Source organism: Eptesicus fuscus, chromosome 4, assembly GCF_027574615.1.
Source record: "Eptesicus fuscus isolate TK198812 chromosome 4, DD_ASM_mEF_20220401, whole genome shotgun sequence".
Lineage (NCBI taxonomy): Eukaryota > Metazoa > Chordata > Mammalia > Chiroptera > Vespertilionidae > Eptesicus > Eptesicus fuscus.
This window is the reverse complement of record NC_072476.1, coordinates 84,472,580-84,487,220: the sequence shown is the minus strand read 5'-3', so window position 1 is coordinate 84,487,220 and position 14,641 is coordinate 84,472,580. Positions and strand designations below refer to the sequence as shown.

Here is a 14,641-nt window from a genome sequence, read left to right as displayed (position 1 = left end):
CGCCGCCCGGGGCCTTTGCCCTCTCAGCTCCTGCCACACTCCCCAGGCTGGCCGCCCGCAGGAGCCACGGACGTTATCTCCTTCTAAATTAAAATTGTAACTCGTTCGGTCCCATTTACACAAAGCCTCGGCTTTGACACATGCAATTACGATGAACACAAGGCCAACATGATTGCTAAGGGCTCCAGAAAGAGAGTTTAATCAGAGAACACGGAGTTGTTCCGGCCGACTTATAATTTCACTACTTGCTATTCCTTTATGTTCTTATGTGTTCAGATAATTAGATACACTGGTTCTTGCTTCCCGAGAGGCCAGAAAGGGCAAAATTCCTATTCTTTTTACATTAAAAAGATTAAATTATAATATAGAAAATCTGTAACTTTGGGTAGAAATGACAAATTCACACTACATTAATTTCAGTGCTTACAAAATGTTACCAATAATTTGTGCATTTTTTTCCTTTCTTGTAGGTGCGTGTGAATTAATTACCTATCCAATTTCGGTGTCTTTCAAGTCAGCTTTCCACAGACAACTCTGAAATTAAAAGAAAATGAGGTTTGATTTCCACTCGCCGAGTGTATTTGTTTCAGATGTTTAACCGTTTAAGCCTTTGTACGTGTACATGAGGACATGGATTAACAGACATGCTTGCATCCAAAACACCATGGGACAGTGAAGTCCATGGGATGGATAACTATGAGGTGAAAGGACAATTTCAATTTGATGCTTTAAAAATAGGAGCAGACTCATTGTAACCCCAAAGCAGAGGTGGCTGAGCACTCCAAGCCAGCAAACTCTACAGGAGGCCTCTCCTGGGGGCTCTGCCACAGGCGGGGGGGGGGCGGGTTGCTGGGGGGTCCAGCTCCACTTCTTTGTCAAACAACAATGGCTTGAGGCCCCGACTATGCTGGCCTCCATGCTAAGCAATGGGAAGCAGCTCTCTTGGCACAGAGACAGTGGACATCCTGTTCCCCATGGAGTTCTGAGGGCACTTGGACAGGGTGACCCTCTGCTAGGCCCCCAGCAGTAACAGGGGCTGCACAGGGACTTATAATTTCACTACTTGATATTCCTTTATGTTCTAACTAGAGGCTCGGTGCACGACATTCATGCAGGGGGGTGGAGGGTCCCCTCAGCCAGGCACCCTCTCGCAGTCCAGAAGCCCTCAGGGGATGTCCAGCTGCCAGCTTCAGACATCCCCTGAGGGGTCCTTAGCGCTGCCCCGGAGGTGGGAGAGGCTCCCACCACCACCACTGTGCTCGCCAGCTGTGAGCCTGCATTGAGCGTCTGCCCTCTGGTAGTCAGTGTGCATCATAGTGACCCATCGTTCCACCATTTGGTCTATTTGCATATTAGGGTTTTATTATATAGGATGTGTTCAGATGGTTAGATACACTGGTCCTTGCTTTGAAGGACACACAAACCCAACCCAGGGTTCAGGGAAGAGGAGCTAGGTAGGCTGCAGTGGCTCAATGTGTCCCCCAAATTCATGTGTCCTGGGAGCCTGCGAATGTGATCTCATCTGGAAATGAGGTCCTGCAGGTGTAATCAGGCTAAGATGGGGTCACACTGGAGTAGGGTGGGCCCTAACCCAGGGTGACCAATGTCCTTAGAGGAAGGCCATGTGAAGCTGCAGCAGAGGAGCCCAGCCCACGTGGCTCAGTGGTTGAGCATTGACCTATGAACCAGGGGTCATGGATTGATTTGGGTTGTGAGCTCGATCCCAAGTAGGGAGCATGCAGGAGGCAGCTGATCAATGGTTCTTTCTCATGGATGTTTCTATCTCTCTCTCCCTCTCACTTCCTCTCTAAAGTAGCTATACTAATAAAAGGATAATATGCTAATTAGACCGGGTCGACCAGACATCGTCTGGTCCTCCTTCCGACAAAGCCATGGTGGCAGAGGCCGAGGCATAGGTGGTTAGGGGGATCAGGCCGGCAGGGAAGGGCAGTTAGGGGTGATCAGACCAGCAGGGGAGCAGTTAGGGGCAATCAGGCTGGCAGGGGAGGACAGTTAGGGGCGATCAGGCAGGCAGGCAGGCAGAGTGATTAGGGGCAATCAGGCGGGCAGGCAGGTGAGCAGTTAGGAGCCAGCAGTCCCAGATTGTGAGAGGAATGTCCTGGATTGGAGAGGTTGCAGGCCAAGCTGAGGGACCCCCTACCCACCCTCAGTGCATGATTTTCATGCACCGGGCCTCTAATACACACACACACACACACACACACACACACACACACTGAGTGGCCAGATTATTATGCATTCAGATATCATAATAATCTGGCCACTCAGTATATATATATATTAAGATACAACAAAGGAGAGCCCCAGGTGATGCCAAAGGAGAGATGAGACCGATGCACCTACAAGCCAGGGAAGGCCGAGGAGCTGGACAGGCAGGAAGGCCCCTCCCTTGCAGCCTTCAGAGGGAGCATGGCCCAGTGACACTTGATTCTGGATTTCTGGCTCCAGCACTGAGAGTACATTCCTTTTGTGGGCCGCTTAGGAAAAGGAGAGGCAACCCCCCGCGGTGGGCTCAGGGGTGTACAGAGAGAGGAGTTTTGAGAGGGGGCAGGTGTCTGAGCACCCCAGGCCTGCAGGCCAGGCCAGAGGTTACAGATTATTCCAGTCAAAATGCATTGGGAATCCTGTGAAAGGGTTTGTTCTTTTTTAGGGTCCCATTATGGGATGGTTGTCTGTCAGAGCGCCTGCACGCACACCCATGTGTCAGCCTTCCTCCCGGTCCATCCTGCCCGCCTCCATCAGGGGAGCCTCAGAGGGAGGAGGGGACTGAGGGGCAGTGCCCGGGGTTTGCACGTCCTGGCGGTTCAACCGAGGAAGCTCTAGTGGGTGGGCAGTCAGGGCTGGGCAGCCTGTCCTGACCCTCAGCTCCTTGGGACTTACTGGTCCTGGGCAGCCTCCAGCCAGTCCGCCCAGGTGAGCACTCTGCTACTCCACAGGCCCGTTGTGGCTAAAGCTGAGAAAAACCCAGCCTCAGCCTCTTAGACCCCAAAGGAACTAATCTGCTAAAAATCCAGCTATGGGTCTGCCTATTGCTGCATCCATTATTCTTGTCTTTCTGTGGACCTGTCCAGGCACACGCACTGGGTAAGCAGCCCCTGGCCTCCACTCCGCCTCTCCAAAGGGAGGCACAAATCAGCTCTTCCCCGCTGCCTGTGCGCCAAAGTGATGTGGCACCAGGGGGCGCTGTGGGCTCGGTCACAGCTGCACTGACAGAGACCTGCAGTCTCAGCTAAGGGGCCATCAGAACTCCAGGCCCACGGTGGCCCGTGATTTTGAGGCGGCCTCTAGACTATACCAACACTGCTCACTTTCTGGAGACTCACTTTAAAGACACCCAACCCCACCCCGGGGTTCAGCAAGATCCTCAGCTGAACACAGGGCCTGCTCCTGTCACCTGCCCCATACAGACAAGGTCCCATTTGTTCACACCCTGTCCCCGTCCCCTCTCCTACCTCAGAGCTGGCTCCCTTGTCCTGCCCAGAAAGGTAGGGGAGGGCAGGCACCCATTTCCTCATCACCCTCTCCTCTATACTTCCTCCAACACACTCCTGCAGACACACACACCTGCGAACACATGTATGCATGTAAGGACATGGCCACACATGGCCAGAGATGTGTTCACATGCTTGCACATGTGTACACATAGGCATGTGCACACTCAGATGCATGCAGACAGCCACACATGACCAGACACACACACGTGTTTGAACATGGGCACACGCAGACACTTTGATGCATGCGGTCACACATGGCACTTGCACGTGCACACACAGGCACAGGAACACTTCCTCACATTCTTGCCCATGCTCACACACACACATATCAGGAGGATGGGGCTCTGGTGGGAGGGATAGAGGCTGAGTCAGAAAAGCCGGAACAGGCAGCTCCCCACACCTTGCCACCCCTTCTCCCCTTGGCATCTGCTTTGGGGCAGCCTTTTCCTGGACCAAGCGAGGAAGACAAAAGAGACCTACACTCCTCTAAGCCGGGTCCAGCCCGGGGATCACCGTGCATGCATGCTGCTGGGGTGCCCCCACACCTAATGCTCCCCCATTCCTGCCTCACCTCCCTCCTGAGAGAGCCTGGACCTGGAGTGCAGATACTGTCCACTAGAGGGAGGTGTTGGCTGTGATGCTGGCGCCTGGGTCCAAGGCCAGGCCCCAGGTGGGTTCTAAGTACAGAAACAGAGAGAAACAGAACCTGCCTTTTGCGGCAGGACACCTGCCATTGTGCTTGGAAAGGCTGGGAGCCTCCAGTCCACACTGACCCTCCCTGGTGAACCAGGTCCTGCACCCACACCTTCTAATTCAGTTATTCAAAGGGTGGTCCTTGTTAAAACCCCGCTTCCTGGGCCCCTGCTGACCAAATGGGATGCTTAGGGACAGGCCTGGAACCCTGCATTGATCCCGGGAAGCCTGGGTAAGGGTCAGAGGCCAGCCTGGTACAGGGGCTCCCTCCCCTGTCCTGATGCCCACTCCCCTCCACAACCCACCCGCAGGGCTCCTGGTCCAGAGGACAGGTAGTCTGACCTCCAACCGCACAGTCCCCAGTTGAGGGGAGAGGAAAGAGTCCCTTGGCCAGCATCCCGGGCATGCTGTTCCCCACTCCTGCCCTGGTCCCCTCCTGGCCAGACCGTGCACTGTGAGGGACTGTGGAGGGCCGGGGGCTCTCCTCTCCTCCTGCAGGAAAGGCTGGGTGCCCTGCCATCACCCCCAAGGGCCTGACAAGCCCACAAGAACAAGCAGGTAAAGGCTGTGCAGACGCCGCCACCCCGAAGCCGCCCGTGACCAGCCATGGTGAACCCCACCGTGTTCTTCGACATCGCCGTCGATGGCGAGCCCTTGGGCCGCGTCTCCTTCGAGCTGTTTGCAGACAAAGTTCCAAAGACAGCAGAAAACTTCCGTGCTCTGAGCCCTGGGGAGAGAGGATTTTGTTATAGAGGTTCCTGCTTTCACAGAATTATTCCGGGATTTATGTGTCAGGGTGGTGACTTCACAAGCCATAATGGCACAGGCGGCAAGTCCATCTATGGGGAGAAATTTGAGGATGAGAACTTCATCCTGAAACACACAGGTCCTGGCATCCTGTCCATGGCAAATGCTGGGCCCAACACAAACGGCTCCCAGTTTCTCATCTGCACCGCCAAGGCTGAGTGGTGGGATGGCAGGCACGTGGTCTTCGGCCAGGTGACAGGAGGCATGGATATGGTGACAGCCATGGAGCGCTTTGGGTCCAGGAATGGCAAGACCAGCAAGAAGATCACCATTGCTGACTGTGGACAACTCTAATAAATTTGACTTGTGTTTTATCTTTACCACCAGACCATGCCTTCTGTAGCTCAGGAGAGCACCGCTTCACCCCTATTTGCTTGGAATGTTCTATAATCTTTGTGCTCTTGCCAGTTTATTGGGTTCCATGATTTCCTTACCCCTTCCCAGTCTAGCTGGATTGCAGAGTTAAGTTTATGATTATGAAATAAAAACTAAACAGTTGTCTGTCAAAAAAAAAAAAAGAAGAAGAAGAAGCAGGTAAAGCACATGCATCCAGGGCCGGCTGCAGATCACTGCGGATCACAGCTGCTGCTCTGACATATGGTTGTTTTGAGCTGACAGCATTCAGGGAAGAGCAGACTCACAGGGTCTCCCTGCTGTCCCCTCTCTGCCTGATCCCAGATCATCAGTTCTCTTGTGAAGGTCTGCACTCCTGGGACGGGACCAGACAGGGGAGACCAGCCCTATCACACAGATGAGGAGGGTCCCAGACACCCCCAGCCACTGCCCTCGATCCTATTAGTGTCCGGGTGTTTGCCTTCCCACAATTTCCCATCCCTCTCCTTTGTCTTGTCACTTCTCTTAAAAGTCATTCTCCTCTGTCCAAATGGTATAAAATCCTTCACACCCGGCTGAAGGGTTTCTCTTCTTTGTGTAACCACCCCTCCCCCCCCACACACACAAAACCACATAAAACTGACATTAAATAAGCACGTATGTTTTTTCTCCTGGGAATCTGTCTGTGGCCAGTTTACTTTGCAGACCTGGAGCCCGGCGGGCCCTTCGGGGCCAGGGGAACAGAGACTGAGGTGTTTGCTATGGCTCTGGAGCTCAGGGTCTCTGCCACATGGTAGCCTTTACTTGACTGTTTTTACAACCCTGGGGAAGTGTAAATGCATTCTTAGGCCCTGGGCCACACACACACAGGCCACAGGCTGCCTGTGGACCACTTGGCAATAGTGTGTTCCATCCCCCACCCAACATCACCCACACAGCAGAGTCCTAACAGTGGAATTTTTCTAGGCCAGAAGGTATGCAATTTTAAAGCTTTTTCTTTTTTTTTTTTTTTAATCCTCACCCAAGGATTTTTTTTCCGTTGAATTTTAGACAGAGTAGAAGGGAGGGTGAGAGACAGAGAGAGAGAAACATCAATGTGAGAGACACACAATGATAGGTTGCCTCCCGCCAGGGCCAGGGATCGAGCCTACAACGGAGGTACATGCCCTTAACCGGAATCAAACCTGGGACCCTTCAGTCCGAGGGCCAATGCTCTAAGCCAAACTGGCTAGAGCCGGTTTTAAAGCTTTTGATATGTTTTCCAAATTCCTCTCCAGGAAAATTACATTGATCTGTGCTTTCACCAGAAGTACCTGAAATGTATTCCTCTGAATATTTGCCAATATCAACCAGTATTATTTTTAAACGGGTTGCTATTTTCAAAGGCAAAAGCCACATTGTATCTTGTATCCTTTTAGGTGATTGTGAGTCCGATTGCACATTTTAACTTATGGTTCCGTGCAAGTCTTCCTTCTCATGGTGGACACTGGTCCTCTGACATAAGCCTCACAAGTCTTTGTTGGCTTTTGTTTTGCTTTATCGTTTTTTGAATTGTCAAAGCTTTTAATTTTATGATTCAAGGAGTGGTTTTCAAAGCTGCACCTCAGAACTTCCAGATAAGCACTAAAAGGGCCCCCCACTGATGCTCCAGAGAGAACAAAACTTTTATCTGTTCTGCGAGGAAGAGGGTTCCACAGTAAAAAGCAAATAAAAAACAAAAACTTCCTCATCTCAAGCATGTTTGTCCATTTGTTATGACTGCATTTTCTGCATTTAGCCCTTACACTCACATGCATAAATACACACATACACTGAGTGGCCAGATTATTATGATCTCTGAATGCATAATAATCTGGCCACTCAGTATGTATGTGTGTGCATGAATTCGTGCATGGGTGGGTTCCGGCCAGCCTGGCCAGGGGGAGGGGACATGGGCAGTTGGCCAGCCTGCCTGCTGGTCGAACTCCTGGTCGAGGGGACAATTTGCATATTAGCCTTTTATTATATAAGATATACACTGAGTGGCCAGATTATTATGCATTCCGAGATCATAATAATCTGGCCACTCAGTGTATATACACACAGACACACTCACACACATACATAAGCATACACACAGGTACACAAATAACACACATACACAAATAACACACATACACATCCTCACAGACACACACTGACACATTCACCTACACATATCTACACACTCCCTTTGGGCTCCGCCTGGAAGCCTGGGGTGTCTTGGGGTGCAGGCCCAGTCAGTCACCCTGCCATCCTAATCCTGGTGACCCCCAGGCCAGAGGAGTGAGAATGGCTGGGATGGGGTGGACCAGCAGGAGACCGGGCTGGGACACGGGAGTCTGGACATCCCGTGAAGAGCAGGGCGGAGGTGCGATAGATTCACAGAAGTGCAAGGGTTCTTCTGGCTGAGGGAGCGAGAGGAAAATACTGATTCAAATCTCAAACAACCACTAACAGTCAAAACTCTTTATATGTGAGGTTATAAGGTGATTTTTTTTTTACAACATGATTTCTTATCAAATCTACCTCACCCAAACATGAGATGGGGAAACTGAAATAACCCAGGTGTAGGTGGCCCTCCTTGATCCACACACGCACGCCCCCCCCCACCCCCCAACACTGGGCTGGCATCCACTGGAAATGCTGCCTGTCCAGTGGGTCACTTCTGTTTCCCTCTCTGTGCTCCTAACTGTGGTGGCGAGCAGTTTTGTTTATCATCGCATCTTCCTCTTCCGTGGGTTTTCTTCTGGCCATCGGCCCTCCCTGAAAAGTGGTAGGTTCCGCTCCTACCACGTGCTTCGCAAGCACCCACCTGGGAGTTTCCCACCCACTCACTCCGGCCAGCCCTGGCCTTGCTGTTCCTCCTCCAGGGGCACCGAGATTGGCGGGCACCCCGGACTTGCCCAGAAGAACAGGCTGTAGGCAACCAGAATACTGAAAAGCAAGTCCCCATAGTACAAGGCGGGAGAACTGCAGGGCTGCCCCTGGCGGGCTGTCCCAGAGCCAAGCTCCTTCCCGTCCTAACTTCACACACCACACGGGGGCGCTGCGAGCCGAGTTTTCCCCAAAGTTCCTTTCTCCCATGTGATTTCAAGTGGAAACCAGCACACATTAGAACCGAAGAAAAAAGAAAAAACTGAAGACTGAGAACTAGTCATCATGGTTTAAGCTCTGTTTTAAACCTTGAACTTTATTTCCAGCATCTCATTGTAACATCGCCAATAAAAACCACGTGTGAAATGTGTTTCATGGCTCAGAAAAACTCTCTAAAACGTCAGGGATATTGTAAGTTAGTTTAAAGATTTTATTTAAAAACATTTTTTAAAATAGTAAAATTGGTATCTGTAGTGTTCTCTGGGTGTGGGAATCTGAGTGAATTTATTTTCTAAACTTTGCATATAAATATTCTCCAGGGTCTTTTTACAATGAGTAATTTTAACAAAACCACTATCCTCTGAATCACGACACCCTCTGAGAAGCAGTCCCTTGCCAGGGCGGAGTGACCCAAGTGACCCTTTGGGGGTTGGGGCTTGGGAACCCCAGGAGTCCCCATCCCAGGGTTCTTACTGGAGGCAGTGGGTTCCATCTCCACGAGGCTGGCTGGTTTGCCTGGGTTGCTCAGACCCCCGCACCCTGTCACCCAGAGGTTCACATGCCCAGTTCCTAATCTGCGAGCAAGTCACCTTTGCCCCCAGAGCCTGGAGAAATGCAGACGTGAGCCACCCCACAACTGTTGAGTCAGAACCCACATGCCAACGTGACTTCTGCTGACTCAGGGTCACACAGACACTGGGACGGAGCCCTCCCTGGGCGGGAGCACTCCACGGAGGTCCCTGGGAGCTCGGGAGATGGTGCTGAGGAGTTCCATGAACAGGGATCTCTCTCCCCACACAGTCACCTGCTCCCCTAAGTACCTGAGAGAGGTGTGAACTCACAGCTGCCACCAGGCAAGACCCAGCCAGGGACCAGGATGACTTGGCTCCCCCTTTCTTGACCTGTCTACCAGGGACAGGGAAGTACCTGCCCACATTTCTCAGAAGAATCCGGTCCCAGGCCTCAGGGGCTGCTGGGGACACAAGGAGGGGCGTGGAGAACTCTTCCTGTTGGTTTGCTTCTCTGAGGGCCCTTCATGTGCCCTTGGAGGGAACGTGACCAGCCTGAGTGGAGGGCTGGGGAGACGGGTTCCTGGCAGGGCCTGGGGAACGTGACTGTGGGGTGCAGGTGGGTGAGCCTCGGCCGTGGACAGAGCAGTGAAGGTGCAGGCCCACTTCACCGCAAGCTGCTGAGTGGCTGACCTTGAGCTCGTCTCCCGTGCCCTGTGCCCCATGTACTGGAACCTGTCATTCCAGCCAGACCTCAGGGACCCCACCAAGGCCAGGGGCCCAGGACACGTGCCTTCAGGTCAGCTCTCGTGGGCACAGGGAAGGGCTGCCCCAGGCCCTGGCACAGCGGGCTGGTCTGCGGTTCCAGTGACTCACTCACAGCACAGGCATCCCCCCAGAGTGCCGTCCTCGGCCAGGATGACTGAGCTCCCGTCACCACCAGCTTCCTTCCCCAGTCACAGAGAGCCTGCCGCCCACGCCCAGACACCACCCTCGCTGCCCTGCCCTCTCTGGGAGAGCCTTTGACCAAAGGGCAAAGCGCACCGGCCCCCCGCACGGGGACCTCCCGACTTCCAGGCACCGCTGAGCACCTGAGCAAGGCTCTCACCACCACGTGGCCCCTTCAAGGACTCGGTCACTTCCTCTTTCACCCAGGGAAGGGCAAGTGCTTGAAGCACAGCCAAGGAGCCCAGAGGCCTGACAGGGTGAGGCGAGGTGGCCAGGGCGTGAGCCATTGATCTCCTGCCCTGAAGCTCTGGGGGAGGAAAGGCCAGGTGACAAAAATGGTCAAAATGTGCAGAAACAGGCAGGTGGGCAGAAAGTGCAGGTGCTGGGGAGAGAGTGTCAGAGGCTGAATCGAAGCTGGGGCCAGTGAGCCCCTCCAATAGCCCTATTCCCCAACCCCCACCCTGCCCACCCCGTGTGGACAGGAGACCCAGGCACAGCCGCGCCTGCCTCCTGTGAGATCCCAGGTGCTCTGTTCCCAACAGTGGGACCTGGGCTGGGGCAGAGGTGTCCTGACGATGTGGAGACAGTAACCGAGCAGGTCTGGCCCTGTGTTTGCTGGACTCCTCAGGCTGCAGTCGGTCATCCTCCCCTGGCCCTGGGCTCCACGCCTTAGGCTCACTTCCAGCAGAAGCTGTTTCCTAAAAGCCAACGAGGCGGGGGCAGGCATGTGCTCACACCTGAGGAGACTGTCTGCCCGGGTGCTCGCAGGTGGCATCTCCCAGGCAACCTGCGCCTCCCCTTCGGTTGTAGCATGTGGGCCCCTGTACAGGGCTGCTCCCAGGCAGCACCCCATCTCCTCCCTATTGAGCTGATGGATGCACATGGGTGTTGGGGTACCTACTCCCGGGCCCCAGGCTGGCCGGGTCCCCAGCACCTCAGGGGCAGCAAAAGTCACGGGGTTGCCTCTGGGCTGCCACACTTCCTCTGCACCCTCGGGGGAGGCATATGGTAGACTTGAGGGAGCCTGCAGGTGGTAGTGGGGCATCGCTAGGCACCCGGGATCCAGGTGGGGTGTGTTCGGAGGATCTATGGGAAGGCTGGGGTTCTGGGAGCAGAGTGGGCCGCAGTCACACACGGGCTTCCAGGGTGCCGGCAACCCTCAGGCGCCTCTGCCCTGTGGTCACTGCTAGGACCCTCCCTTTATGAGGAGCTCACACCATAGGCTGCTAACCCAGCCCCAGTGGGGGCTGCCTGGAGGCAGATGCTCCTCTGGCAGCTTAAGGCAGTGCCTCCAGGGCAGGTGTGGTGACTCACAAAGCTCTCCCAGGGCACCGGTCTGTCCATCACCAGCACGAGGCTCTGGCCTTGATGTGAACTTCCTGGTTTGTGTCCTGTGGCCTCCTTGCTGGTCTCACCAGATGGTTTTCTAAGGTCAGGAGTCTCCCAGGCAGAAAGCAGAACTGTTTTCTACCCCAGTGCTATGAAAAGAATATGTGAAAGTCCATAAACGATGACTAAGTTCAACTACATCTGAGTAATGAAACATTTTGGCACCACAGAGAGAAAGAAAAGCCGAACTAAAGCCAGTGCAGAGACAGGGGAAATATTTACAGTGTCAGGAGAAGTAACAGACAGTAAATCAGCTTTTGCAAAACTGCAAATAAAAGACAAGAACTCAGTGGACACGATGAATACACGATCCAGAGAAAGGAAATGCTCATGGGCAACAAGCACGTGAAAATGCTTGACTTCAGCCAGGCTGGTGTGGCTCAGTGATTGAGCATCAACCTATGAACCAGGAGGTCACTGGCCCGATTCTCTGTTCAGGGCACATGCCCAGGTTGCAGGCTGGATCCCCAGGGTGGAGCATGCAGGAGGCAGCCGATCAATGATTCTCTCTCATCATTGATGTTTCTATCTCTCTCTTCCTCTCTGAAATAAATTAAAATATATTTTTTTAAAAAGAAGAAAAGACCCGGCCTGGATTTTGTCTCTGGCCGTGGGTCAGAGTCATCGGGTTGACCAGTTGTCTGTTGAGATGAGAGATTGAAGACAAGGGACTGGCGATTGAGGGAGCGGGGTGGGGCCCGGTCCAGGGGCGGGGCCGGGCCGAAGAGCAAATAAAAGTTGACAGAATAAAAAATAAAAAAAGAAGAAGAAGAAGAAGAAGAAGAAGAAGAAGAAGAAGGAGAAGGAGAAGGAGGAGGAGGAGGAGGAGGAGGAGGAGGAGGAGAAGAAGAAGAAGAAGAAGAAGAAGAAGAAGAAGAAGAAGAAGAAGAAGAAGAAGAAGGAGAAGGAGAAGGAGAAGGAGAAGGAGAAGGAGAAGAAGAAGGAGAAGGAGAAGGAGAAGGAGAAGGAGAAGGAGAAGGAGAAGGAGAAGGAGAAGGAGAAGGAGAAGGAGAAGGAGAAGGAGAAGGAGAAGGAGAAGGAGAAGAAGAAGAAGAAGAAGAAGAAGAAGAAGAAGAAGAAGAAGAAGAAGAAGAAGAAAAGAAAATGCTTCAGCAACAAGAAACCACAGTCTGCCCGTGAAGTGACCATCTCCAGAGACACAGGCCCCAGGGACAGGCATGCTCCCCGTCTCGCAGGTGAGCGCGTGCCTCAGCTCCACCGAGAAAACTCAAATGCCTGTGTGTGCACCTGGGTGATTGCCTGTCCCCAAGGCCTCTCTCGGCCTCTCTGAGCCCCTCCGAGCCCCCATCCGCGCCCCAGGCTCCTGGATGGTGCAGGAGGTGGCCACGGCCTAGGGCTTTTCTCCAAGAGCTTGAGGGAGCAGAACTCCTAACAGCTGGATTTGGTTGTCTGAATTTTTCAGGAAATACAGATTGAGGGCCCTTGGGGTAGAGGCTGCCTCTTTGTAACAGCCCAGACCCGAGTCAGCAGGTCGGGTAGGCAAGAACAGGGGTGTCCTCCAGGCAACTGTGGTCTCTCGCTCATCTGCTGTGTTAACGGGCCCCCACCTCCATTGGGGTCCCCGACCCTCACAGAGCTGCATGTGTGTGAACTCCTGAGTGTGAGAGGATGTGGGGCCAGGTCTGGGTTCCGGGCCCTCCTGGAGCAGAACAGACTAAGAGGAGAGGCAGGGGCCAGAGTCAGGACAACCTGGAGCCTGAACTTCCTGAGATCACAGGAGCCAGAGGGGAGCTTACTATTGTCACAACTTTACAGTGAGACAGGCAGGCGAAGTGTCACCCTGAGGTCGCATACTTCAGGCCAAATGAAGCCCCAACACGTGGTTGTGAGCTCCTCCGAGACCAAGAGGGAGAGCAGGTGGCGAGCAGGCGATTGAGGGCAACCTGGCAGGGCTCACCACACCCTGGAATGGCCTTCCCTCCCTCTTTATTTATGCTCTGGTTCTATGCTAGGTTCATGTAATGAAAAGTGTCCAGATCAACAGAATTCCAGCTACTCTGCCCTCCTGATGGCAGGCAGGGCGAAGCAGGTGTATGGTGCTCGCTGCTTTTGCCAGGGTCAGTGGAGTGGCTTACCTGCCAGGCCAGATGGGCACCATCCCTAAATTACCACCCAGAAGGCAGTCACCCCGGAGCAATCCCGACTCAGGCCCCCCTGGCCGCACACTGTGCCCTCGGTAACGCACTGCCACGTATCTTGACAGAGTCAACGTGGGGATCTGGTAGCGCAGGCAGTTCGAGTGATTGGAGCAGCAGGTCACGTCCAGGCCAAGTTCTGCTGACGTCCAGTAGGAAAAGGTCAAAGGACGTGCAGGGAGCGAAAGTCAGAGGCACGGGGATGAGCATGAAAGGGGGAACTCCTCATCTTGGAACGTGCACCTCAATTCTAAAGAGTTTAGGCAACAAAACGGATTGGATTTCAGTACCGTATTTGGAAAATGTTGATGAACACATTTAAACCGAAATGGTGTGTGTACGCAAGAACTGAGAGCACGTCAGGGCCTCTGTCCCCGGGAGCAGAAGAACTAACAAAAGTTAGGCTTCAACAGGCGTCCCTCAGTTCCCACCCGCGGCCACCACCCGACAGCTTCACGTTGGCGTCCGCCTCTCTGCTGGCCCTTGCTTGCTGGAGGTCCGGCGGACCTGCGTCAGCACGGCCAGAGGGTCAGCACCAGCTGAGCCGACTCTAACTGACAGGACTGAGGAATGGCATTTATCACGAATTTCCACCGTAGCCTATGGCACCAAGATAGCCACTAAAACCAAGATAGCCACTGCAGAAAGGGCCACGCCTTATCTCTGAAGAACATGTGGGACCACGGGCTTGTCTTTGGGCTCCTGGCTCAGGCCTCGCCTCCCGGGGCACCAGGCGGCTGCAACGCCCACATCCTGGCCCTCTGCTCTCTGTCATCGCTTACCTGCCTTCTGAGTCATGACCACTGTGTTGTTCATCTCAGAAGAGAATTCTCACCATGCTTCTCTCTCCTTTAGGAATTAGTCTGTCGGAGGACATCACAGTACACTGGGTCAGGTCTGCTGACAAACACCTCAGAAAGCTACCATAAGGCCCCAAACTGCTCTAAGCAGTTAAATAACTTAGAAAAAAGCAGACGTATGTGAAGAGCAAGCCGGCGGTGGGGAGGAGGAGGGAGGCACGGGGTCAGAGCGCCGGAGGCACGGGGTCAGAGGCACGGGGTCAGGCATTCCGGTCTTGCAGAGGAATGCCTGCAATGTTAGAGTTTGCGTTAGAAAGCCTTAAGAGGTTCTGACAGCCTGAATGGCTGGAGCCAAAAATGGACAGGTGGTCCGACTC

At 53.6% G+C, this 14,641-nt stretch overlaps 1 protein-coding gene across 1 annotated transcript; it reads left to right on the top strand.

Moving 5' to 3' along the window:
* Positions 1–4,814: 4,814 nt before the first annotated feature.
* LOC103305115 (peptidyl-prolyl cis-trans isomerase A-like) lies at positions 4,815–5,523 on the top strand. Its single transcript, XM_054714309.1, has one exon. It carries the CDS (start codon positions 4,815–4,817, stop codon positions 5,307–5,309), a length of 495 nt encoding a protein of 164 aa, XP_054570284.1. The 3' UTR covers positions 5,310–5,523.
* The last annotated feature ends 9,118 nt before the right edge of the window (positions 5,524–14,641 follow it).